Source organism: Crocodylus siamensis, chromosome 4, assembly GCF_052110815.1.
Source record: "Crocodylus siamensis isolate JL-2025a chromosome 4, ASM5211081v1, whole genome shotgun sequence".
In the NCBI taxonomy this organism is placed as follows: Eukaryota; Metazoa; Chordata; order Crocodylia; family Crocodylidae; genus Crocodylus; species Crocodylus siamensis.
Genome location: NC_143398.1, coordinates 154,363,948 through 154,387,828, shown reverse-complemented (window position 1 = coordinate 154,387,828; position 23,881 = coordinate 154,363,948). Strand labels below are relative to the sequence as shown.

General features: G+C 45.4%; 1 protein-coding gene across 2 annotated transcripts in view; it reads right to left on the bottom strand.

Moving 5' to 3' along the window:
- The window catches only part of PSMD11 (proteasome 26S subunit, non-ATPase 11), a 32,446-nt gene extending 9,940 nt beyond the window's left edge, over nt 1-22,506 (bottom strand). For both annotated transcript variants that reach the window (XM_090044292.1, XM_090044291.1), the window contains exons 1-9: nt 22,360-22,506; nt 19,764-19,865; nt 13,372-13,496; nt 7,037-7,108; nt 6,618-6,675; nt 4,644-4,838; nt 3,543-3,687; nt 3,113-3,173; nt 1,080-1,142 (exon numbers count right to left, since the gene is read on the bottom strand). In XM_090044292.1, the coding sequence (XP_089900418.1) occupies nt 1,080-1,142; nt 3,113-3,173; nt 3,543-3,687; nt 4,644-4,838; nt 6,618-6,675; nt 7,037-7,108; nt 13,372-13,496; nt 19,764-19,865; nt 22,360-22,450 (912 nt within the window). In that variant the 5' untranslated portion in view covers nt 22,451-22,506. The remainder of the gene's footprint in view (nt 1-1,079; nt 1,143-3,112; nt 3,174-3,542; nt 3,688-4,643; nt 4,839-6,617; nt 6,676-7,036; nt 7,109-13,371; nt 13,497-19,763; nt 19,866-22,359) is intronic.
- Between the last annotated feature and the right edge of the window lie 1,375 nt (nt 22,507-23,881).

The window sequence follows — 23,881 nt, the reverse complement described above, 5'->3', positions numbered from 1 at the left end:
ATGAGGATGTTCAACAATACTGGACCCAGGACAGACCCTTGGGAAACTGTACTTGATACCTCCTCCCAACTTAACATTGAGCCAATTGAGGACTACTTGCTGAGTACAGTGGTCAACCTGCTACATGTCCACTTTACAGTACTTACATCTAGTCTCCATTTCCTTAGCTTACTAATGGGGATAATGTGGGAGACAGTGTCAAAAGCGTTGACAAAGACAAGGTATACCACGTCCACTGCTCTCACCCCATTCACAGTGCCTGTCACTTTACCATACAAGAAAATTGGGTTGGTCAGGCATGACTTGCTCCTGGTGAAGCCAAGCTGACTTCCTGATCACCTTTTTCTCCTTAAGATGCTTCACAATGGATTCCTTGGGGACCTGCTCCATGATCATTCCAGTTATAGAGGTCTGGCTGGCTGGTGTCTAGTTCCACGGACCCTCCTTCTTCCCCTTTTAAAGATGGGCACTATATTTGCACCCTTCCAGTCAAACAGTTGTCCAACCTCCATGAATTCTCAAAAAAGATAAATCAATGGCTCCTAAATTACATAGGCCAATTCCTTCAGTACATGGTATTTGTTTCTGTTCTCTAATTATTTGATGAAAAGGCCCAACAACAGCTGCCCAATACTACTGCAAAGTTTGTGCAATTCAAGGTTGACTTTTAGTAAAGATGTTAGTTTCAAGTTCTTCTTTCACACAACTCCAAGTACCCACACTAAAATCAAGGCATTTGATTCTTCATGAAACCTAAAGTGATTAACCTGATAAACTAAAGCTAGGATTCAACTTCAAATGAATACCCCAGAATATTCTCCTGTTGTTTGCTTGGATCCTTCATAAACAATAAGTTGTATAACTTCTTCCTATACATGAAGCCTACAAGCTCCTGGAAGAGATTGGGGATGCTGAACCAAACCTATGGGCAGCAACAGAGTGGACCAACTGCTGGGAAAGGTCAGATCTATTTCTGCAGTGTTTTATACCAATGCCAAGCACGTCCCACATTGGGCACAACCTTGGCAGAGAAGCATGGGTCAAGCTGAACAGACTTTGATGTCTTCCTAATCACTCACCTTTTCGAAGTCTGCCAGCGACCGATTCTTGCTGGCCTGTGCCACACATTTCAGTGCTTCTGTCTGCAAAGAAGATGGAGGAAGTATTATTTTTGGGGCACCCACAAATGTTGTTAATACTAGCTATATGAAGTACACTGAACATTAATAGGCAAAGTGGGAATATTCAGCACACATAGTAAGAAAACCACTTCATACTGATGAAGAATTGGAATTTTCTAATGTTTGAGAATACAGAAGCAAGAGTCTGCAGTTCCTTCAACTGCAGTTTGGCAAAATGATGCATATTTCAGCATCTCTTTCAGAACATGCAAATTTTGGAGTTTTTAGCCAGTTTAATATTTCTTCTTTTCAGAGTGGCCACAGGCAACCTGCAGGCCACCAACTGAATAGCCCCACAGATAAAGCATTTCTAAGCCTGGCATGCTGCAAAGTATGGGACCTTCAAACCACACCATTACAGCAACAGTTTGCTCTGCCTCTTCACTACGTAATTCTGAGAACATTTTAAGTTCCCACCCACAATTGCATCAATATTTTGTACTGTTGCCTGGACTGCAAGTTTTTGAGTAGTAAGAACACAGGTGCAGTAGTAGAGCAGTATAAGCCAATGGCTATGGAATCTGGATTTTGTTCTTCCATCTGCTGCTAATTCACTGAAGTTTGGACAGTTCATTTGTCCTCTAACTCATTTTTCATACCTGTTCAATAGACCAACACTCTCTCAGTGGAACGTTGAAGAGAACCTTTAAAATGCTCATATGCTATAAAAGGGGCCACAGAAGTATCCAGATAAAGTGTTTTAACCTCTCTTTGAAAAAGGTATATTTGGTATGACTGTCAGGGGGAAGTGAAAAAGATGAGGGTAGGACTATCTAGAAACTGGCCAAGGATAAGGAAGTTTCAGTTCTAAAAAAAATTCTCTCCTTCCACCCCCTCAGTACTTCCTCTTAATGATCAGTATTTACCATTGTCTCATCTCTCAGATAATCACCTCAGACAACTGTGAGGGCTTAAAATTAGCTCCTGTGCCACAGCAACTAAATAAACGACCAAAAGAGCAGGGAGGGTGTCACTGCTTACGTCTGTCCAGCTCTTAGTTCATGACCCTCTATTTTAACAAGGTGTGGTGTGAACACAAACTGGCTGTTATTGCAGGGTCATTCCAATGTACCAAAGCCACCTTTTTTCGGTAATTTATAAGTAACCAGAACACCCATACATGTTAAAGCAGTGGCTCCCAACCTTGCGACACAGCCCAAATCAGGGTCACAGGGGTCCGCCCCTCGCTCCACCTGGCTCTTGCTGCTGCTGCCCCCCCGTGATCCCAGCCTGGCCTAGGCTCTGCTGGCGCTGCTGAGCATGAGTGAATGGGCAGCAGGGGCAGGGGTCACAACCCAGATTTAGGGGCACAGGAAAAAAGTTTGGGAGTCACTGTGTTAAAGGAATGCTACCAAGTTTAAAGAATCATAAGGAATTTGCACACCATTAGAACAAGCTGGGCTTATTTAGATGGAAGATGCCAATTGCTGTTGTTCACTTTACAGTCCTCTGGATCTTAAGACTGTTCAATTCTACTGGACAAGAAAAAGGGGATTTTGAAGAACAACCAAAACAAGTGAGAGTAATTAACAACTTGGGCATCCATACATTTGATCCAAGACTGCCATTGCAGCAGTCCCTGGAAAACGGAAAGTACTCAGCACCTACATGTTTAGACCCATCAACATGACAACTAAGAATACAGCAGTGTACCAAAGCCCTGGGAGAAGATTAAATGAAGTAACAAGGGGCCAGATCTTCACTGGGTGCAAGTCACTGCAACTGAAATCAATGGATGTCAGGTGATTCAGTAAGCTCAGGATCTGACTTGAAGTGTGTAGAAATATTAACAGCCAATTTCTTTAGTGCAGTGGTAATGAATACAGATCATTTAGAAAGTGTCAGATATGAATGCATAATAGAATCCAGTGAGGAATCAACTTTTATCCTTTCCAGAGAGAAAGAAGATAGAAAGCCTTAGTTTTCTGTACCTGTCTTCCTGCATACCGCAGAGCAAGCTTCCCACTCACTAATGCCTGCACATCCTCTGGGCTGGAGAGAAAGGGAAGAATGAATTTAGCCAACAGTGAGTAATGTTGTACTTCTCAATACAGGTTATTAGACTGGCCTTTCAACTGAGCCACATGCTTCCTGACTCTGATCCACATTTACACAAAGTATGCATCAAGAAGTCTTCAAGTTTTCCACTAAACCTAAAAAAACCCACAACTTCAGGACTTATTCTACCACATATATTCTGGAAATGCCAGATTCTTGAGACTACAGCAACAAATACAATGAAGGAATAAACAGCTAACTACATTTGTCTGCTTCAGTTCAATTAGCTAAGAGATATATGGACAACTCCTTCCCAATTAAATGTAATAAAAGTGTTCTTCCCAGAATTCAACTGCCACGTACGCGTTGAGCATGATTTTGCACAGCAACATGTATTTGAGCGCAGTGATGGCTTTGGGGTTATCAACTGAATCATATCCTTCAAATGCTTCATAAAAATATGAATAGGCTGTTTTCCAGTCCTTCTCTTCTGCTGCATGGATAATACCTGTAAAGAGAACAAGCAGACTTGAAGTCAATTCTGAATTCTCTAAAGGCGGTGAAATAACAAGGCTAGCTAATGCTATACATTGCACTTTCATTAAACGGAACATTTTCCTTTTATTTTCATCCTTTTAATTCATTTGTTTTAGGAAAACCACATTCACTCTTCAAAATAGTGACTAGAGACAGACTACAAAACCAAGGAAAAAATATACAAGGGATGTGTCTAAGCAAAGCCACATTTCAGCACTTTAGCACTTGTTTTTTGTGGAATCTCTTTTCTGTATGATTGAATGACAGGAGTACAAGCTCCTTTGAGTGGCATTTGTAACAGGAGTTATGGACCTGCTGGCTATAAAGATTTCAGGGGTCTTGTCTCAAACTGTAGTATAAATGATCACTTAAAATTTTTGCCTGGTTAAAGAGACTAACAATGACTACCTACTACATAAGTTTACCACTATATTGAAAAAAAGCAAGCCTCAGCTCCTGAACTGATAACAAGAATATCTTTAGTTTTTATTTATTTATGTAAGTTTTTAGCCGTCATGGTTTGGAAGGTCTGGATACGTTTGTTATTCACCTTAGAGACTCAAGGACCAGAAGAAAAACTGAGTTGATTTCAAAATCATGAATTAAACCACTCGCAGTATGTTAGGTCAAAGCCATGATTCCGAATGCTCAGGTATATACTTACACAGTACTGCTACTCAAAGCATTACAGCAATATGTTACTGTTTACATTCATAAAACATGTAAAAATAAATAAATAAATGGGCTAAATTAATGAGACTACATGAAAAGCTGGGTTGCAGGCCGTACCATTTTTCTATATAAAAATAGCATGGGGCAAAACATCTTATTTTTGAGGTTCAGCTTTGTAAGTATGGCACAACAGGTCATGTAATGCATTAAAGGCTCGATCCCAGTCCCCCCCTGCTTCTATTCAAGATTTTTTACCTGACTGCATGTCCAGTGCTGCCTGCAATTTGGGCGGGCAATAGATTGCATTGGCTGTGGTCCGTGCAGAGGTTAAAGCCGCTCTTGCTTTTGGCAGATTGCTGAGGGCATGGTATGTCTTGCTTTCCAACAGCTGCACTTCAACCAGCAGAGCCTTATCATCCATCTTTTTCAACTCGCGCAGAAGCTGAGAGCCTGGCCAGAAACAAGAACAAGAGCCTTTGTAACTTGCTCCAAATAGCTCCTCTTTTTGGCCAGCAGCAGCAATTCAAGGTCATTGTGGACAACACCCTCTTTCCCCAAAAGGGTGCTGTTTTCTAGGTATGCTTTCAGTGGCTCAGGGCCTAGAAGTATCCAGGGTGTTCATGCCAACACATTTTGTGGTTCCAAGAAACAAAAGGACAGAAAGTTGAACCAGACAAAGCTGGATAAGTTCAAAGGAAAGTTCTGTATTCTAGGGCAAGCATTACTGATGGTGCAAGTAACCGTGGGCAAGCTGGACAAGTTGACATTTGCTGCTTTGCCTTAAGGGGCATAAACTTAAGTAATTTACAGCACATGGTGAGATTCAACCCATCTTTATGAAAAGGTTCTTTGGGTGACAGTATCAGATTCATGACAGATCTTTGAGCAAATCAAGTGCTAGTCTGAACTTCGCTTTCTAGAACTGATCAAGGCTTTCTTTGACTCACTTCCAAATTTGGGATGATGGGGATTTGTTTTTTAAATCATTAAGTAGTTATGGATTAAAAAGTAGATGCCGCACATCCTTTGCCTTATTTCTTGATAGGAAGAGAAGACCCAGGAGACTCAGATGAACCACCAATTCAATGCTGCTGAGTACAGAGGCAAAGAGCCAGCCAGTAGAAGCAGCTTTTTTCCCCCCTCCTTTGAATTAAAGAAACGTCTTGATGTAAAAAGAGATAAAAACCCCGTCCTATTGTTATCGAAACCAGCAAAGCATGAAAAAGCAAAACTGCACCATCAGCTTGAAGAGAACTTACCTCCTCTTCAAACTTGACTTCCAAAGCCTGTTTCCCTCAACTCCTCTCTAGGGGCTGCAGAGACCTATTATTGCCCCTCCCCCAGCAGCAGACAAATGTCACCCCTCGAAACACGTTATTTCCATGCTCCATATTCCCCATGTCCCATACGTACAAGGTTGAGCAGGATGCTGTATACACACATTTAGATCTATAGGTACTTGTTGCTGCCTTTTCAAAAGCACCTAAATGACTCAGCAGCAGTCTCTACTGACTTTCTATGGGCTTCTCTACATACACAAGTTGTGCTGGGTTATTGAAGTCAAATGAATTAAAAAATTTTAACTTTAATGTGCAACTCTCATCAGTTTAAAATTAGACAGCATACAGACCCAAGCTATGTTGATAAACAGATGCAACTTTGATGTCTGAACTGTTTAACTAAACAGAAGATTTCTAAAAGCTTGTGCTCAGACCATGCCTAAGTTACACAGGTGACTTAAGTTCTACTCCTACTAATCGGAAACCAAAGAAAAGCATAGCGACTTGAACAAAGTTATCAAAGGGAGTGTGTAGCAGGACTGGAAGAGAGCTCAGGAGTCCCAACTTCTGTGCCACAATATCATGTTACCAGGACAAGGGCCTGTTATATGTAGCAGTTATTTTTGGCCTTACTAATGCTTTTATTGATACCACTTCTGAAAGGACCTAGAAGCATTAGATGCCTAATCCCACAGGTCCCTTGAAAAATATTAGTATTCTGTATTCAACTACATCTGATTACATTTTGCTTAAAAATCCAACTGAAACAAGTCTATGGTGCTGGCAGTGGAAAAAACAGAGCTTTGATTCAGGCCAGAGGATTTCAAGTCTTTGAAGCCATTAACTTACCGAAGTATATCATGTTACAAGGACAATTGGTCATTCCCCATACGCACCTCTAACTTAAATTTGGAAACAATGAACCATCGCCACCTAGTGGCAAACTTACCTAGCTGCAAAGCCTCTTGATACCTCTTAGTATCGAAATACAAAGACACCAACCTAGCCTGGAGAACAGAAAAGGAACTGCTTTGAGGAGAGTCAGGGAAAAGTAGCATAGATTTATTTTGCAAAAGGATATGGTATTCTTATTAATTTGCAGGTTTCACTAATTTAGGGTGTACAATGCAACACACTAACCCTAGGTATTGTCTGGAAATTCTACTGGTTCTGAATAAAAGTAATCAAGCTCTCTCCTGTCAAGAAAAATTTCTTGCCAACATGCCCTCAACCAGGACAACTAGCCTTAGAATAATCACATAGATTTTCATATACACAAAGACCTGAGCAGGAAATATTTACAAATACAAAATCCAGACAAGTAGAAAAGTTGCCACCAAATAGAAAGTAAATCAACACTCAGCCTACCTCCAGAGCCTGCCGCAGGAAAGTTCTTTTCTCAGATTTGGCCCATTCAATACACTCTAAGCACAGATCAACCTAAAGGGAGCACAAAAAGAAAATTAAATTAAAAATCCTCTACCTGCAAACAGAAGAGTAAGATCATATGATCCAGATTCATTAAGTCATTCTCTCATTACACAACAATGACAAAACTGAAATAAGTTTGATGTAGATGTTGTAGCCCAGATGGTCCAGGAAATGTAAGCAAGGTAAGGGTCTGTGCGAGTAATATCTTTTATTGGACCTTCAGGTGACCTGAAGAAAACTCCACTGCATTCAAAAGCTTGTTGAAGCCTATCCCAACCATGCAGTTGGTCCAACAAAAGATAACCAAAAGAAATTCTTGCCCCTTACAGAACTGAAATCAGGTGTTTAACCAATTTCTATACTACTGTATAAGACAACAAGTTTGGCCAGGTAAGACAAAAACCTGTGCTTATCCATGCTGAACAGCAAGTTATCTTTTCTTGATTCATTTAAGATAATAAGCAGCAGCCACAGATACAAGGATAAAATCCGAATTCTGTATCTGCAGTCAGAACATATTCCAACATTAGATACAATCTGTTATTTGCAATTGCTGGTCAGGATACTGTACTGCATTGAAAAGAACAAGCAAAACTAAAATTTATTGTAATGAAAGCTTTCTATAGTCAAAACATGGTTATACCAAAGACAGACATGTCATTCTGCCTCTGCTTTTTTTTTTAAAACAGATCTGGCTTACATCTACCAGTCAAAGATTCTCTTGCACTGGGATACAAAGATGTATTCTTCTGACATGCAAAAAATCACCAGCAAGGAGTTTGTTAGAACCTTGCTGATATTCCCCCTTAGAGTTGCTTTTTTGTTTGAAACAAAGATGTTTGGATTCATCAAAACATAAGCATAAAAGAGCTCGCTTTTGAACTCAACTAAAAGGAAACTAAATTGAATTCAGCTAAAAGGGCAGCTGGTGACAGATAGGAGGGACAAAGCAGAGCTCTTCAATTAGTTTTTTGCCTCGGTATTCTTGAACTCGGATCTAGACAAATCTTCCAAATGCATTACTGACAGATGCAGGAGAAACACCAGCCCACCAACTGTCAGTGCCGACCTACTAAAGAGACATTTGGAGGGGCTGGATGTGTTTAAATCAGCGAGACCGGATGAGCTGCATCCAAGGGTGCTGAAAGAATCAGCCAGTGTCATAGCAGAGCCACTGGCATGACTGTTTGAGCACTCGTAGTGCTCAGGTGAGGTCCCAGAGGACTGGAAAAGGGCCAATGTGGTCCCTATTTTCAAGAAGGGGAGGAAAGAGGATCGGGGTAACTATAGACCAGTTAGTCTCACTTCTACTCTTCAGAAAATCCTTAAAAAGATTATCAAGGATCTGATAAGAGTCCAGTGGGTAATATAATGCTGAAGGGCAACCAGCATGGGTTCACAGCATGTAGATCCTTCCTGACTAACCTTGTTTCTTTCTATGACCAGGTCACTAAAACCTGGATGCAAGAGTCGAGGTAGATGTCATCTACTTGGACTTCAAGAAGGCCTTCGACACTGTACCCCATCCTATTCTTATAAGCAAATTGAACGGCTGTGCCACAGACGATTACACAATCATGTGGGTGGTGAATTGGCTTAAGGGTTGTACCCAAAGTGGTGGCGGTCAGGTTGATATCAACCTCGAAAGGTGTGGGCACTGGGGTCCCCCAAGGCTTGGTCCAGTGCTGTTCAATATTTTCATCAGCAACCTGGATGAGTGTGTGGAAAGCACTATGTCCAAATTCACAGATGACACCAAACTATGGAGTGAAGCAATGACACTGATGGGGAAGAAACAAAATCCAGGCAGACCTGGACAGGTTAGAGAAGTGGGTAGAGAACAACAAAGACAAGTGCAAGGTACTACACCTAGGAAGAGGGAATCACCAATATACCTATAGGTGGGGGGCCCCCTTCCCCCCCAAGATGAATGAGCCATCAATGTGACAAAGTAATTAGCAGAGCTAACAGCACTTTGTCATGCATTAGCAGGTGCATCATGAACAGGTCCAGGGAGGTGATGCTTCCCCACTGGGGCACTGGTCAGGTCGCAGCTAGAGTACTGCATCCAGTTCTGGGCATCGCAATTCAAGAAGGATGTGGACAACCTTGAGCAGGTCCAGAGGAGGGTCAGTTGTATGGTTAGAGGCCTGCAGGGAAGGCCTTATGAGCAAAGGCTGAGGGACCCTAGGCCTTTTAAGCCTCTGCAAGAGAAGGGATCTTGTGGCAGTATACAAATTCACCGGGGGGTTGGCGGACAGCAGGGAATAGGAGATGCTGTGTTTACCAGAGCACCCCTTGGAATAACCAGAAACAACAGCCACAAGCTGATAAAGTAGATTTAGGCTGGACATCAGAAAGAGCTTCTTCACAGTTAGGGCTGCCAGAATCTGGAACAGGTTTCCAAGGGAGGTGGTGCTCTCCCCTACCTTGGGGGTCTTCAAGAGGAGACTGGACAAGCACTAGCTGGGGTCACATGACCCCAGCACTTTCTCCTGCCACTGGCAGGGGGTCAAACTCGATGATCCTTTGAGGTCCCTTCTGACCCTAGCATCTATGAATCTATAAAAGGAAAACACAGCACGTTTTAGGTACCAATCAAGTCCAAGCTGTTTGTGTGTAACCTTCATATAGTAAAACCCTCGAAAGCACACATGACTTAGGAGCTAGTTCTTGAGAGATTTAAGTTTTACCTACAAGATAAAGTTGGAGTAAAAACGAAATCGCTTACTGCATTCTTTAAAGCTGTCCAGATTGCCCAGAGGAATAAAGAGATTATATCCCATGCCAATTAGAACATGCATAGTTCAGAGGGCAGGAGGTAGCACATTTTGCACACTGTCCAAAGGTCACCAAAATGCACTTGTCTCTGAACTGAAAGAACAGCTATTTAGCAGGTGCACTGCAAAAGCAGCAATTTATGGCTGCAGCAGTTGGCTGACACTTCAGATTTGGGGAGGGAAAGTTTCACAGAAGTCATTATGACTAGACAACTCATTGCACTGTAATGTACAAAGACGAATTAGGCCTGGAAGCAACTCCTGCCTTAATTATTTGCTTACCAGGTGACAGGCTGTACTGTAGAAGTGATGCACCAATCCTTTTAGCAGCTAATAAAGTCTCTATGCATATATTGTTTCGGACCAAACAATACTCTACTTAGAAGTAATGATTAAGTGTTTGTGACTTTCCTCCCAACTCTGTCTCTTCCGATTATGGTGGTAAATATTTTGATATAATGGAGCCATCTCCTTCCTAGGAATCACCAAGAGATACTCCGCCCATCCAGAATATACTATTGTTTTGGTGCATGTCTTAATAAAAAAAACCTCCATCAAGTTTCCTTCAGAAAAGTCTCTCTAAATTCAATCAGATTCTCCTTAAACACCCTCTCCCTGTGTGTAAAGCTCTATTCTCACATTAGTCAAGTTTTACAGTCAAATAGCTCATGGCTGCTGATACAGTCTGTGAGTGTACCAGGCAGGTATCAACCACTCATCCAATAAAACTGATTCTGAAGAACAGAGGGAAATGAGATGTTTAGCGTGGACTGGAAGGAGTTCCAGGCTGGAGAAATCTACTTGGCAGAAGAGCAGTCTTTTCATGGGCAAGTAAAACCCTCATTAATATGAAGCAGATAGTGTTTGGTAGAGATACCATTAAAAGTATGGAAGGTATTAGAGAGGGAGATCCTCTCTAAGAGTCAGGATCCATGGATTCAATTCAACCCTGATGCTGAGAATAATCATTGTCTCAATTTCCCCATCTATAATATGATTAATACTAGCCTCAACATAGCCTACTAACACAAAGTTTTTGAGGTCACAGCTAAAAGGTGATAAGCAGTATTCACAAAACTGCACCTATTTATTTAAACTCCATCTACCCTATAAGCCACTGAAACCTTGGCTATATGTAGACCAGAACCCTTGAATCAGATGCATTACATCTAGTGTTCCGCATTCTCAGTCTGTTTTGTTTGTTTGTTTAAATAAAATCAGGGAGTTTTTTGAGGTTTATCTTCGAAACATAAAAACCGGGATGAAATCGGGATAAAAGGAAAAAAAATACATTTAAAATCAGTGGTGAGGGAGGGAGAGAGTAAGACTGGAAAGGGGCAGGGGGAAGCAGAGCAGCACCAGGAAGCAAGGCGGGGAGAGCCATCAGTGGGTGTGGGGCATGGAGTGGGACACAGCTCTTGCTGCTACGCAGCCCTCCCAGGAGGCATGAACTGGGGGACCTATGGTAGGCTCTTCCCAGGGGATGTGGGCTCCTGAATCAGCAGCAGGAAGCATAAGGCACCGTGCCTTGCCTTTCTTCCCTGGCTGTGTTTGCGACCCTCCCTGTTGCAGCAGCCAGCTGCCAGGCTGCCCTGGCATTTGGGGGAAGGGGGGCCTGTGCAGAGCAGCTGGGTGTAGTGCCAGTTGTGGGGAGTAGGTCTCTGCCCTTCCACTTCCAGGGAATGGGCCACTCGTGCCGATTAACAGGGATCTGAACTGAAAAATGGGTGTAAATCAGTAAAAACTGAATGACTTAAAAAACCAAGAAAAAGGACACAAACTGGTAAAAACTGAGCATGTGGGACAGTAATTACATCTTTCACACAGCACTGCATACTGATAGCACTATGTAAATAGTGTTGAAACTACCTGCCCACTACTTTCAAATTTGGTTACCCTTTTAAAAGGAAGGAGCACAAAGTCCCCACCTGAGCCAGAAGTTGAGCCAGCTGGGGCTGAATGGTGGCACCACAGAGACAACGGGTTCTGTGACCTAAAAGCCTGATCTCAGAATCCAGGAAGCTGAGCTCTGACCTGCTACAAGCAGCTATGCCTGGACTGGCTGACAGTCACATGACAACAGCATAAAGGTAGAAGATCCCTAGTGAGACTTCTCTATGGAATCCATGGCACCGAGTTAAGAATTAGGGGTGCACCAATAAAGATTTTCTTGGCCGATACCGATAGCCAATTATAAACCAACCATACTGGCCGATGCCTACCCGATAATCCATTTACTGACATATATAAGCCTTTTTTTTGGTCCACTCCAGCAGTCTCCTGCACTGCATCAGCATCCTAACACTTAAAAATGGTGGCAGGGGCACTTGAACTAAAGCTCACTGAATGAGTTTTAGTTGAAGCACCCCTGCCACCCTTTTTAAACACCAGGATGCTTAAGTGGAACAGAGCCAAGCTAGGGCAGATGCAGGCTGCCCACTGAGCTTAGGGCTCTCCACTCTGCTGCCTTTGCCCCAGGAGCCCCACACCAGCCACGCATGCCCTCCCCACCTGGCAGCAAGGAACACAACTCACCACCCCCACTTCTGCCACGTGGGCAGGAGGCATGAGACCAGCACAGAGCTCCCAAGGGAAAGGCAGCAGAGCAGAGAGCCCTGACCCTACAGCGAACAGCCTGCATCTGCTCCACACACAAATCTGGGGGGGCACATGCACCCCCATGCCTCTCCTGAGGGGTGAGTGCAGCAGCGGGGAGATTCTCCCCCTCACCCCCCAGGAAAAGCTGCCTGTTGCTGTCCTGATCCCTACCCTGGCCCCAGGTCCCATGCACCACCCTGCCTGGGCAGCGCCCCCAGCTCAAGTTCCACTCTTTCTCTTACCGTGGGGGCTTGGATCTGCAGCCCCACACACCACTTTCCCTCCCCCATGCTCCATCCCCTCCACAGACTTACCTGCAGGGAGCTGCTCAGCTGTATTCCTGGCCATGTGCATACATGCAGCACCCCCTGCATCTTGCTCCCAGGAGCCCTAAGCAGGACCCCTTGCAGGCTAGAATGCTGCCCACCTGCAAAGGGAAACCCGCCATTCCCCAAGGGAACCCAGGCATCCAGGGGCCCCAGCCCTGGGGCAGGGTGGGGAGGAAACCAGATGTCCAGGACCCTGGCTATAATGTTTACCAATAATTATGCCTTATCTGCTATAATGGCTAAAAAAAAAAGCCAATAACCGATAATGCCATTTTCCTTTTCATCGGTGTCAATCCGACAGGCATCCAATATATCAGTGCACCTCCATTAGGAATGATTTCTGACCTCTAGTGTGATAAGGCTTCATAAAAAGAGAACTCTGTTTAACTCACACAGAACTATATAAAGGCATACAACATTTCCTTAATGGAACGTAATCAAATGAATTAAATGAGCATGTCTTGGGACCACTTAAAAGTGACTCTTCAGTATAAAGCAAAGCAAGCTAGGTAGTGGTACTGTGAACCTGAGGAATGAGCTCCTGTCAGCATTTAAAGGGTCTTACTTCCTGTCCAGTAGCTGCCTCCATATCAAGAAACAGATCAAGAAGAGATCGGACTAAGCGGGCTGCTTTTGCTTTGCTGATGGAATTCAAGAAGGGTCGAACATATTTCAGAAGTCCTCCAAGTTCTGTTTTCAGGACAAATAATGAAAAAAAAACAACAACAACAACAAACAAATGTTTAGGCATTCAGAAAACAACACAACAGTAGTCAAGTTATAATGGAATTTAATAGGCCTGCATTCAGTAATATATATTACATTAACTACTTAAATTAGAGTAATCAACAGTGTTTATAGGACACTGGGGTAAACAGTTCCTGAGGCAGTATGACTTGTGATTAATCAGGGAACTGGGAGATAAAATTCCCAGTTCTATTCTCAACTGTTGCTGACCCATTTTGTCACCTCAGGCAAATTAGTCAGTTTGGCCATCTATAAAAGCCTGTGTAATACTTACCTCAAGTTTGTTTTAAAGCTCTTAATGTTTGCAAAAGTCCTTGTGATTTTTTGATAAAGAAATTATTGTTTACATTATGCAACTATATTGAATATTAATTTACCGGTTTAAGAGTAAATTAAGTCTTCCCATCAACATCAATAGGCAAATTACACACTATCTAGCTGTTAATGTGGAGAAACATATATTATAAAAACAAAACCATTGCATACTTTCTATTATATTTATTACTCGCTTAGTTCTTACTTTGTTAATCCACTCGCTAATTTGCCACCCTGCTTATTAGTTTTATCTGCATTTATGCTTGTACGGCACATTTCAACCTAACGTAAGGGGCTTTATGGAGCAAAACATGCCAAGACAGATCACTTCTTCCCAAAAGGCGATGGAATGTGGCAATGAGAGCATTCAATCCTATACAGCAACACCACAACACTTTCGGATGGAAAAAAAAAAAGATATTGTATCCAAATTAATTATGTCGGGAATTGGGGGGGGAGGGGGGACAAAATATTTACCCATACTAAAATCTGGCTGGGACAGAAAGCTAACAGTACTGGGACAGAAAGCTAACAGTACTGCCCATACAAGCACCTGGGGCCTAGACTGACAGGCTGTTCTCACTTCTGTTTACTTTCCACCTAAAAAGACAATACTGGTACTTCCAGCAGCCCAGCACTATGCCAAAGTGTTGGCTCAACACTGACTCAGAAGGAAGTAGGGCACCTAATGGGGTCGCTGCAACATCCAAGTCTTGGCTAAATGTGGCACTGATTCCTTGTGGCATCCAACAGAAAGGCCATAGAAGATACAGACTGTAATATGCTATTTGTTCATTTTTAAGATACTAAAGACACAATGCAGGAATCAATTCTACTGTATATGAAAAAGCATGACAAATCAGCAGTTAATATCATAACTGCATCCTGCCTGAGCTCTCTTGCCTCAAGTTTACTGTTTTTATATACTGTAAAGCAGGGGCGGGCGATTATTTTGGACGGAGGGCTGCTTACTGAGTTTTGACAAGCCATTGAGGGCTGCATGACAGGCAGCCAGGGGAAGATAAAATGTTAATTTTCTAAATTTTTTAGGGGCCCCCATGGGATGGATAGAACAGCCTGGCAGGCCGCATCCAGCCCACGGGCCGCATTTCACCCACCCCTGCTGTAAAGGAAAATATATTTGGGGATTTTTCTGCTTTAGAGTTATTACAGTTTGAACTTTGACAGTGATTTGGAATTCTAACTCTCTGACTTATTCACACAAGTAACAATGTTACTTCCCCTGGGTCCCCCTGAAATAACAACAGGGGCAGCTTGAGAATAAGATTTTTGGCAACATTATATTCATTCTTAGGGAACCCATTCTAGTTCAAACTTCTCAGCTTTATAAAATCACCTAATGGATGCAAGTGCAGAGCACCGCAATCTGTAGGGGAAGTGTGCTGCACAGTGGCTCCTTTAATCTTGGAAGTTTCCCTTGAATGCCCCACTACTATTCACCACTTGTTCCTGATGGCCAGGAAGCAAAAACTGTAGTCTTAAATAAGCCATGGTTATTGCCACCCATCGTGATTGGCAGGGGGGTGAGTGAGACTGGGGGGGGGGAAGAAGAGAGCATGCAAGGGAAACTACACGATTAAAAGGAGCTGCTGCACAGTGTACTTCCAGCACAAGTTTCAATGGTCCCTAAATACAAGTCCTCAGAATTACAATAAGAAAACAAATTATTTTTTTCAATGACTTTTCAGACAGAAAAGCACCCACCACAACAGCAGCAAATAAACAATGATCTTCCCCGTACCATAGCAAATTAAAAATAAGTTTGCCAGATCGTCCTTTTCCACTTCTTAAGCCCTGGAGTACTACATCCGGTTCTGGGCTCCACAATTCAAAAAGGATGTAGACAACCTTGAGTCCAGAGGAGAGCCACATGCACAATCAGCCGACAAGACAACAGGCTTTAGGAAGAGAGACTGAGAGCCATGGGCCTCTTCAGCCTGGAAAAGCGCAGGCTCAGGGGTGACCTGGTAGCAGCCTATAAGTACATAAGGGGTGTGCATCAGGATCTGGGGGAACGCCTGTTCAGAGCACCCCACAGGATGACAAGTTCCAACGGTAACAAACTCCTCCAATTTAAGGCTGGACATAAGGAAAAACTTCTTTACTGTCCAAGCCCCCAAAGCCTGGAACAGACTGCCTTCAGAGGTGGTGCAAGCACCTACTCTGAACTCTTTCAGAAATGTCCCAATGCTCGTCTTGCTGGGATCCTTTGACCCCAGCTGACTTCCTGCTCCTGGGGCAGGGGGCTGGACTCGATGATCTTCTGAGGTTCCTTCCAGACCTAATATCTATAAAATGTCTAAGAAATAAACAGTCGGATCTTCCTTTCCTAGTTGTGTCTGGATCTGCAGAATCTCTCACTTCCAGGAAGTTATCAAGCCCAAGGATGTTAATTCATGTCCAAATAGATCTAGCATTCTACTGATGCTTTCTACACTAACTGTTCCACAAGTTCCTATGCTGTGATGGCTTCTCAGTCAGAATACTTGGAAATGTTGATCCCTGGGAATGTTAGGGCCAACCATTCTGCCTGAGTGGCAGCAAATACTCAACTTCAGATTTCTTTGTGTCAGTTGCAACTAATGGTCCATTTGCCTTTCAAACCTTCCTTTCAACAAGATTTTCAGAGTAAATTGAAGACAATGATCTCCTTGTAGAAAAAGAAACATTCTTTTGGAAAGTTTAGAAAACAGAATAAATTTTCCATTATTCACGTAAACTTTACTAATGGATTTCATTCCTGTTACAGACAGGCCACTGACACAAACTGCAGTCCTAGGCAGTTCACTCTCATGCTTAATCTGCAGAGAAGTCTAGGATAAAATTCAGAGATACAAACTTAGCCCCTTACGTTAACTCCTTTTGGGCTATTTCCCTCCAGTCTTACATGTAAGGGAAAATAATGCAATGGGTAGCTTTAGTCATCCACCAAGGACCTGGAGAAGACACAGCATAAATTATACCACTAAGTTTTCCGCAACAGAAACAAGTAGGCCTAAAGGAAGTTACTTGCATATTCCCTTTTAATCTGGAAAATAGCTTCACATGGAAGATGGCAGCTGGAGGAAGTGGCAGCACCTTTCCCACAAAAATGACACGCTACAGTGAGAAACAGAAACATCAACATCTCTCCCCACCTTCTTTGGCCTCCCAAATTTTCAAGAAGCACCACAAAGGGAAGTTCAATAACCTCACTCTGGCCTAATTGGGGGACACACACGCAGATTCTCAGAGCATTATCAACTCATCTTTGAAGGGCATATCTTAATGTTTTCACTAGCAGATATCCTGAACATTTTGCAAGTGTTCAGTGTTTTATTAAGTTATGTTTCAGAGCAGAGCTGTCCAACTTCTAAGCAGCCAGGGGCCACAGCACACAGGCTGTATACCCACTGCACCCTACATGAAGGTGCATCAGGCCGATGGTGGCTCTGTCCCAGGTTGGGGGTTACCTCCTGCCTGGTCCTGCCAATCATCTGATCATTAGGACCAGGTATGAGAAGGGGATAGGATGTGGGGGAAGCTAGGTGGCAGCACCAGCTGAGGTCCAACTCCCTTGGCCATGTCCAGTCCAGCTTTTTGGCTACAGGCAGCCCACCCCCCACCCTCCGCCATGGTGCTGCTAGAGTTTGGGTTCTTGTCTGTGCTCCGAGAGCTCACGTGAGAAATCCTGCCCTGAGGGCTAGAACGTGGCAAAGAGCCGGAGTCCTGAATGCTGCACCCTGGGAAAAGCCCTGGTCCTGGGGGGCAGGGAAGCGGCAAGTAGAACTGTTCCCACCCTGCAAGGATGCCCAGAAACAATCCTGGTTCTTGCAAGTTGTGTGGCAACTCTGATCAGTCTTTGTCCCCTGACTCTACAGGACACATGGGACAGCCTCAGTTGGGTGGGAGGGGTGAAGAAGTTTCCTGCAAGTAGCAGCACGGAGCTCTGCACTCAGCCAGCTCCTACTACCCCTTGCAGAGACCTTCCTTGCCCCTACCCCGCTATAAGCAGTCCCAACAAGACTCACTTACAGGGTATGCTGTACACATTGCCATTTGCAACCAGAGTGGTAATGGAGGCAGAGTAACACCAACAAGCAGGAGCAGCTTCCAGGACTGCTTGCTGCAGAGTGTCCCACAGGGCAGGGAAAATTGTTTAAGAAGGAACCTGGAACAACCAGAAACCTGCCAAGTTTCTGTATAAGTCAGAAGCTGTCAAATTCAGAGGACAAAAGACTAAATACATTTTAAAATTCCCAATAAGGCATGTTGGGACCATGTAGATTTTCCAGCTTGAGCAGGTTTCTGGCTTTTATAGCTTCCATCTTAAAGAGGTCCTATGAAGGACTGGTGAATTTTCTGGGGGGAAAAAATGGTGTTTTACTAAATGATACCAACTGACAAAGATAGAAACAGTTTGTGATAAAAGGTTTGCTTTGACAAATCCTGTAAAGATTTCTGAAACTTTTAAAGAGTCTTGTTTCAGTACTTCTAGTATGAAAAAAGTATTTTTCAAGTTCAAGAAAAGAAAAAAAAAAGGTTTCAAAACACTTGCAGAATGAAAGGATCATTTCCTGCCCACCTCTGCTTTGATGTTAGTTCTATGGATCTATAACAGGGGTGGGCAAAATATGGCCCAAGGGGGCCCCTAAAAAAAATGTAGAAAATTAACATTTCTCTGCCCTTGGTTCCCATCAAAAATGACAGGAACCAAGGGTAGGAGGACCCAGGGGAAGCCCAGCAGGCTCCAACAACTGGGGCCCCTGCCCATCCCCACCCAACCAGAAGCCCTTGCTGGGGCTGGGAACACGTGGCTGCCCCGCTCTGGAACCCCATGTAAAGTGCGTGGGGGGGGGCAGGAGGAGGAGGAGGAGGAGGAGGAGACAGGGGGAAAGAAGGGCAGAGGTACCCCGGGCAGGGAAGGAGCACGAAGTGAGAAGCAGCCCCTTACCTGCCCTGTGGCCTGCACCCTGTGGCACAGACAGCCCTGTGCAGACTACAAGCAGCTGCAGCAGGGCGTGCTGGCCATGAGGCAGGGGAGGGGCTGCATTTCCTCCTGCGCTCAGCTTTTCCCTAGGCTCCTCACCTGCCCTGTGGCTGGCACTCCCTGCTGCAGGTGCTTGCAGCCCCACCTCCACGCTCAGCACTACCTTGTAACCTGGCCCCACTGCCAGCCTGATGGTAGGGCCGAATTACAAGCTGGTACTGAGCACAGGGAAGAGCAGCCCCTCGCCTGCTGAGTGGCCAGCGCCCCGCACTGCAGTCGCTTGCAGCCCGCGTGGGGCTGCCTGTGCCTGCTCCAGACAGCCCCACGTGGGCTGCGAGCACCCGCAGCAGGGAGCGCCAGCCATGGGGTAGGCGAGTAGCTGCTTTTTCCTGCGCTCAGCACCAGCTTCTTTCCTGCTGGCAAGCAGGAGGGCGGGGCTATGCACTGCCCCCCTGCCTGTACCACCAAGCTGGGGGGCACTGGGAGTGAGTGGGCAAGGAGCCAGCAGGGGCATGGGGCCAGCACTGGTGCCCTGGGGTCAGTGCCAGCTTGGCCCAAAGCAGGGTGGCAGAAGCGTGGGGTCCCAGCTGGCAGGGGCTCTATGGAGCCAGGCCAGCTCCCCCCTCTCCCTGTTGGTGCAGCCCAGCCTGGCTCCACAGACCTCTGCCAGCCTGGGCCCTGCTTTAGGCCCCACCACTGCTGGCCCTGGGACATTGGTCCCAAGGCATTGGGACATTAGTTCCAAGATGGTGACCAGGGGGCAGAGCACCTGTCAAGGGGTGGGGCTACCCATGTGGCCCTCCACAGCCTGGTATTGCAAAACTGGGTAATCAGCCCTCCACCCAAAATAATTGCCCGCCCCAATCTATAAGGAAGATGCAACCAGTCAAATACCTGGCGCTTACCTTCAGCTTGTCCCGTCTTGGCAAGGAGCGATCCCAATTCCAGGATGCTCTGCTCTTTGACTTGTACTGCTTCCTCATCATTTTCCAGGACATCACGCTTCACTAGAAGAAAGTGGAACAACTGCCTTTAACACCATTTCAGACCAGAGAGAATTCTCAACATATGTTATTAAGTTTTTGCACTCCTTTCTGAAATCAAACAAATGCGACAAGTAACAGTGGAATCAATACAGTCTCCGAGACGTAGACAGCAGATTCTAAAATTTAGAATTTAAGATACTTATGCAACAGAAGTCTACAGAGTCATTTCCCTATAAATAGTTCAATCCAGTTGATAGGTGTTTTTGTGCCTGGCTGAATTTGAAGTTTTAATGCTTATTAGAAGTACTATCACTAGATACTTTCCAGCTGTTAGAAGTACTGTTCCAAAGACAAACCCCTACTATTGCGTACAAGTGTTCTAACCAGCTACATAATTTGAAGCACAGAATCAGGCAAGGTGGAACAATTTAAGGGCTGGTATTAAGAGGCCCCATTATTGCTACTGCACATAATGTTGCAATTACTTGGCTGAAGTTTAACTGGAATAATGCTAAGCCAGCATGAACTCGAGAAATATAACCATGTTCAGCAGCATATCACACGCTGGAAATATTAAGTGCTATCTATTACTTTAGGATGAAATCTCAGCACTTTCACTGTAAAAGTTTGATACACTTCTGAAAAATACTTTGTTACAAAATGAGTACTTTACAGTCACAGCTTTAAAGCATATAGGCATCAACTAGAACAGTACACAGTATGTTAACTTTTAGCACACATCAGCATCAATAAGGCCACCTGAGAGATCTTAACTTCAAGGTCTAATACTCAGATGTCCCTTTTATTACTGTAACAAGCACACAGCAGTAACATGTTCAAAGCATGTCCCCCACCATAGATAGATCAACTGTCCATCTAGTAGCGTAGACATATTTAACACTGCCAAGTACTTGGGACAGCTCCCCAGATAGCTAAAGTTGCATTACGTACACCTGGTATTCTGTAACTGATGGAAATGAACACCTCCAAAAAGTTCACAAAAGATCACCCCTCCTGTCTTATCCCCATGCACACCGTCCCTGCTGGGACTCCTAAACTGAAAAGTTTTAAAGTATTTTTTTCAGACATAAACAGCTACACAAGAACTCTAGTGCATGCCTGCTTTGTTCAGCACACGTTACTACCAATGTTCACACTTCAAATTATCTTTTAAACCGGCTGCATTCACACTGCCCAAGAGCTGACCCAAGTCACAATGTATTTTAATACCAGAAAAGGAAAATAAGTTCCCCAGCAAAAACGTTTACCTTCAGGTTGATAAACACTATGGTATTTATGGCAACTACTACAAACCTCCCTAACCAACACAAAACCTGGATGTTAAATTGACGGACACCACTGAAACCCCTGGACAGACAGGCAACATAAACCAATTCTCACCAGTTGGCAGTGGAAAAGCTGCAACTTTTATGGCCTTTTTGTCTAAGAACTTACAGCATTTTCAATTGCAAGTGGCATTACATGGCTACATACTACATGGGCTACACAGTAACATCCCCATTATAAAACAATACCTTGCTCTATTTTCTACTTAGAAACTTCAAGCAGAGGCATGCAGCAAAGGAAGCCTCCCTCTCCCTTCTCAAATTCAGGAGTAAATAAACACTGGACAAAGAGGTCCTTTAGATCATTAATACTTCAGCAACTTCTTTGATTTCTCAATTCCGCATCAGGCCAGTGCTCCAACACGAGGGTGGTTTCTAAGGCTGACTTCAAGCAACGCTTCTGACTCACTTACAAACGCAAGCTTATATTTAGATGGCTCAGCAACTGATGCTGTCATTCTGCCTGCCCGCTCCCCAGATGTGACCGGGACACCTCAGGCACTGTCCTCACCACTCTGGCACAGAACAAACACCATGTACGTGCTGGTGAGTCTAACCTCAGAAACCAGTAGCCCATAAAGCAAACCCCTGTTAGAGCCGCTCCCTTTCGGCCCGGGGACACTCTGCATAAAACAGGCCTTGGTTACTCTTGTCTGAGATGCTCCAAAGGACTAACGCAGCACCGGCAACCAGAATCACAGGAGCCCACATGAGGAGACGTGAGTGACAAGAGCAGTCGCGTGCCCATGTTCCTGCCTCTGCATGTGGGGGGCCAGGTGTCACTGCCCCGGGGCCTACCCTGTGCCTAGGGAGCTGACGCTGGAAGCGGGTGTCCGCCTGTCCCCTACTGAGAGGGGGAAAGTGGCCACAGGGACGCCGGGAGAGGGAGGGGGATGACACACGGGGATGCCGCAGCCGCGGGACCCCGCTCCCGGGCCGGCCTGGGAGCGAGGGGAGGCTCCGTCTGCAGCCTGCGACCCCTCGTGCCCCCGCAGCAGGGGGGATGGCACCTCCTCCGGGTTCGGGCGGGGAGGCCCCGGCCCCGGCCCCGGGCACGGCTGCGGCCTGCCCGTGAGTCAGCAGCGGTGCGCTGGGCGGCGGGGCCGGGGCGGGGCGGCGGCGGGCCGGCGAAGGGGCGTGCCGGACCGGGCCGGGGGCGCGGCACCCACCGATGGAGTGCAGGATGCCGATGGAGGCCTCGCGGTCCGTAGAGAGCAGGGACTGCGCGCGCTGGAACTCCAGCACTGCCGCCGCCGCCATCTTAGCCGCTCGCTCCGCTCTGGCCCCTCCCACAGCGCGCCTCGCGGCCAGGCCGGAAGGAGCCTCCCGGAAGTGTCCTCCCCTTTTCGCCCGCGGGGCATGCCGGGGAGTGTAGTCCCCTGCGGAAGAGCGGCGGCTGAGGGGGTTTGCATTGTGAGGCTGTCGTCACTGGCGCAGTTGCAGGGTCATTGCCACCCTTGCAGCATAGTACGATCAATGCTAGTAGAAGTGTTCAGATTGTAGATTAATTTTGCAGGCAGCTTATTGATACAGGGGATGAAACCCCGCCCCACTCAGGGAGTCTTAACTGCCTTCTGGGCTGGCTCCCAGCACTTTCTTACAACGGCTTGTCTCAAAATAAGAAAATGCTTCAGCTCGGATGACCCAGCTCTCACTAGGGCTGTGCAAAATGGCACCGTTCCATTTCGACTTGCGTTTTAACATTTCGATGGAACAGCATTTCCTTTTGAATTTTGCTTTGATTCGAAACCTCTGTTCCGTTTCTTTTCATCAAAACCCTTTCACTCAGTTTCATTGTTTCAACCCTGTTTTGACGTTTTGCCCATAGGATATAATGGGGAAGCTCAAAACAGCCTATAACTTTGTCATTTTTGGCCTGATTTGGATGAAACTTGCAGGAATGGTAGCCCCTTCTCAGGGCATGAACCTGCCAAGTTTCAAGGAGAGTGATGCAGGGGCTTGGGGGAAACTGCACCTCAAGCTGCAAACAAGCAAAACTTGTGACATGGGTGACACTTTGTGATAAGGCGCAGCAGGGTGAAAGCTGCAGGGATGTTAGCCCCTGCTGCAGCCACAACACCTGCCAGCTATCGAGATCGGTGCAGGGCTTCTGGGGCCCTGCACCTCTGGCTGCTGACAGGCAAAACTCATAACACGGGTGTTTGTGCAACTGACTGTGTCCATCTTAGGGCACAGGGGAGTGAAAACTGCAGGCCTCCTAGACCCAACTGTGGCCAATAAGCTTGCCAGCTGTCAAGGAGATCGGTGCAGGGGGAGTCTGGGTTCTGGGGCCCTGCACCTCTAGCTGCCAACAGGCAAAACGGGAAGACACAGCTCAGTAACTGACCCCAAGGCAGAAAGCAGGGCAGTTCAAACAATGCTGCTTTTTATGGAGTTTTTGCATCCCTCCCCCCAGAGCACTGGGATTGGAAGGGATCTCAGGGAAGGATGACAGTCGCTAGCCAGCTACACAGTCAATAATGAAAGCACTCCTTCCCTCCTCTTTCCCCCTTTTCCCCCTCCCTCTTCTTACTTTAGCTTCTGTTTCCCCACGGGCAAGCCCAGCTTGAGCTTCGAAAGGTTTCAAAATTTTCGAAACTTTTCGACTTGCCTCATTTTGTTTCAAGACTGTTTCAAAGCCTTCTGTTTCAAGCTCAAAATGAGTCAAAACAGCATCAAAACAAAACTGCC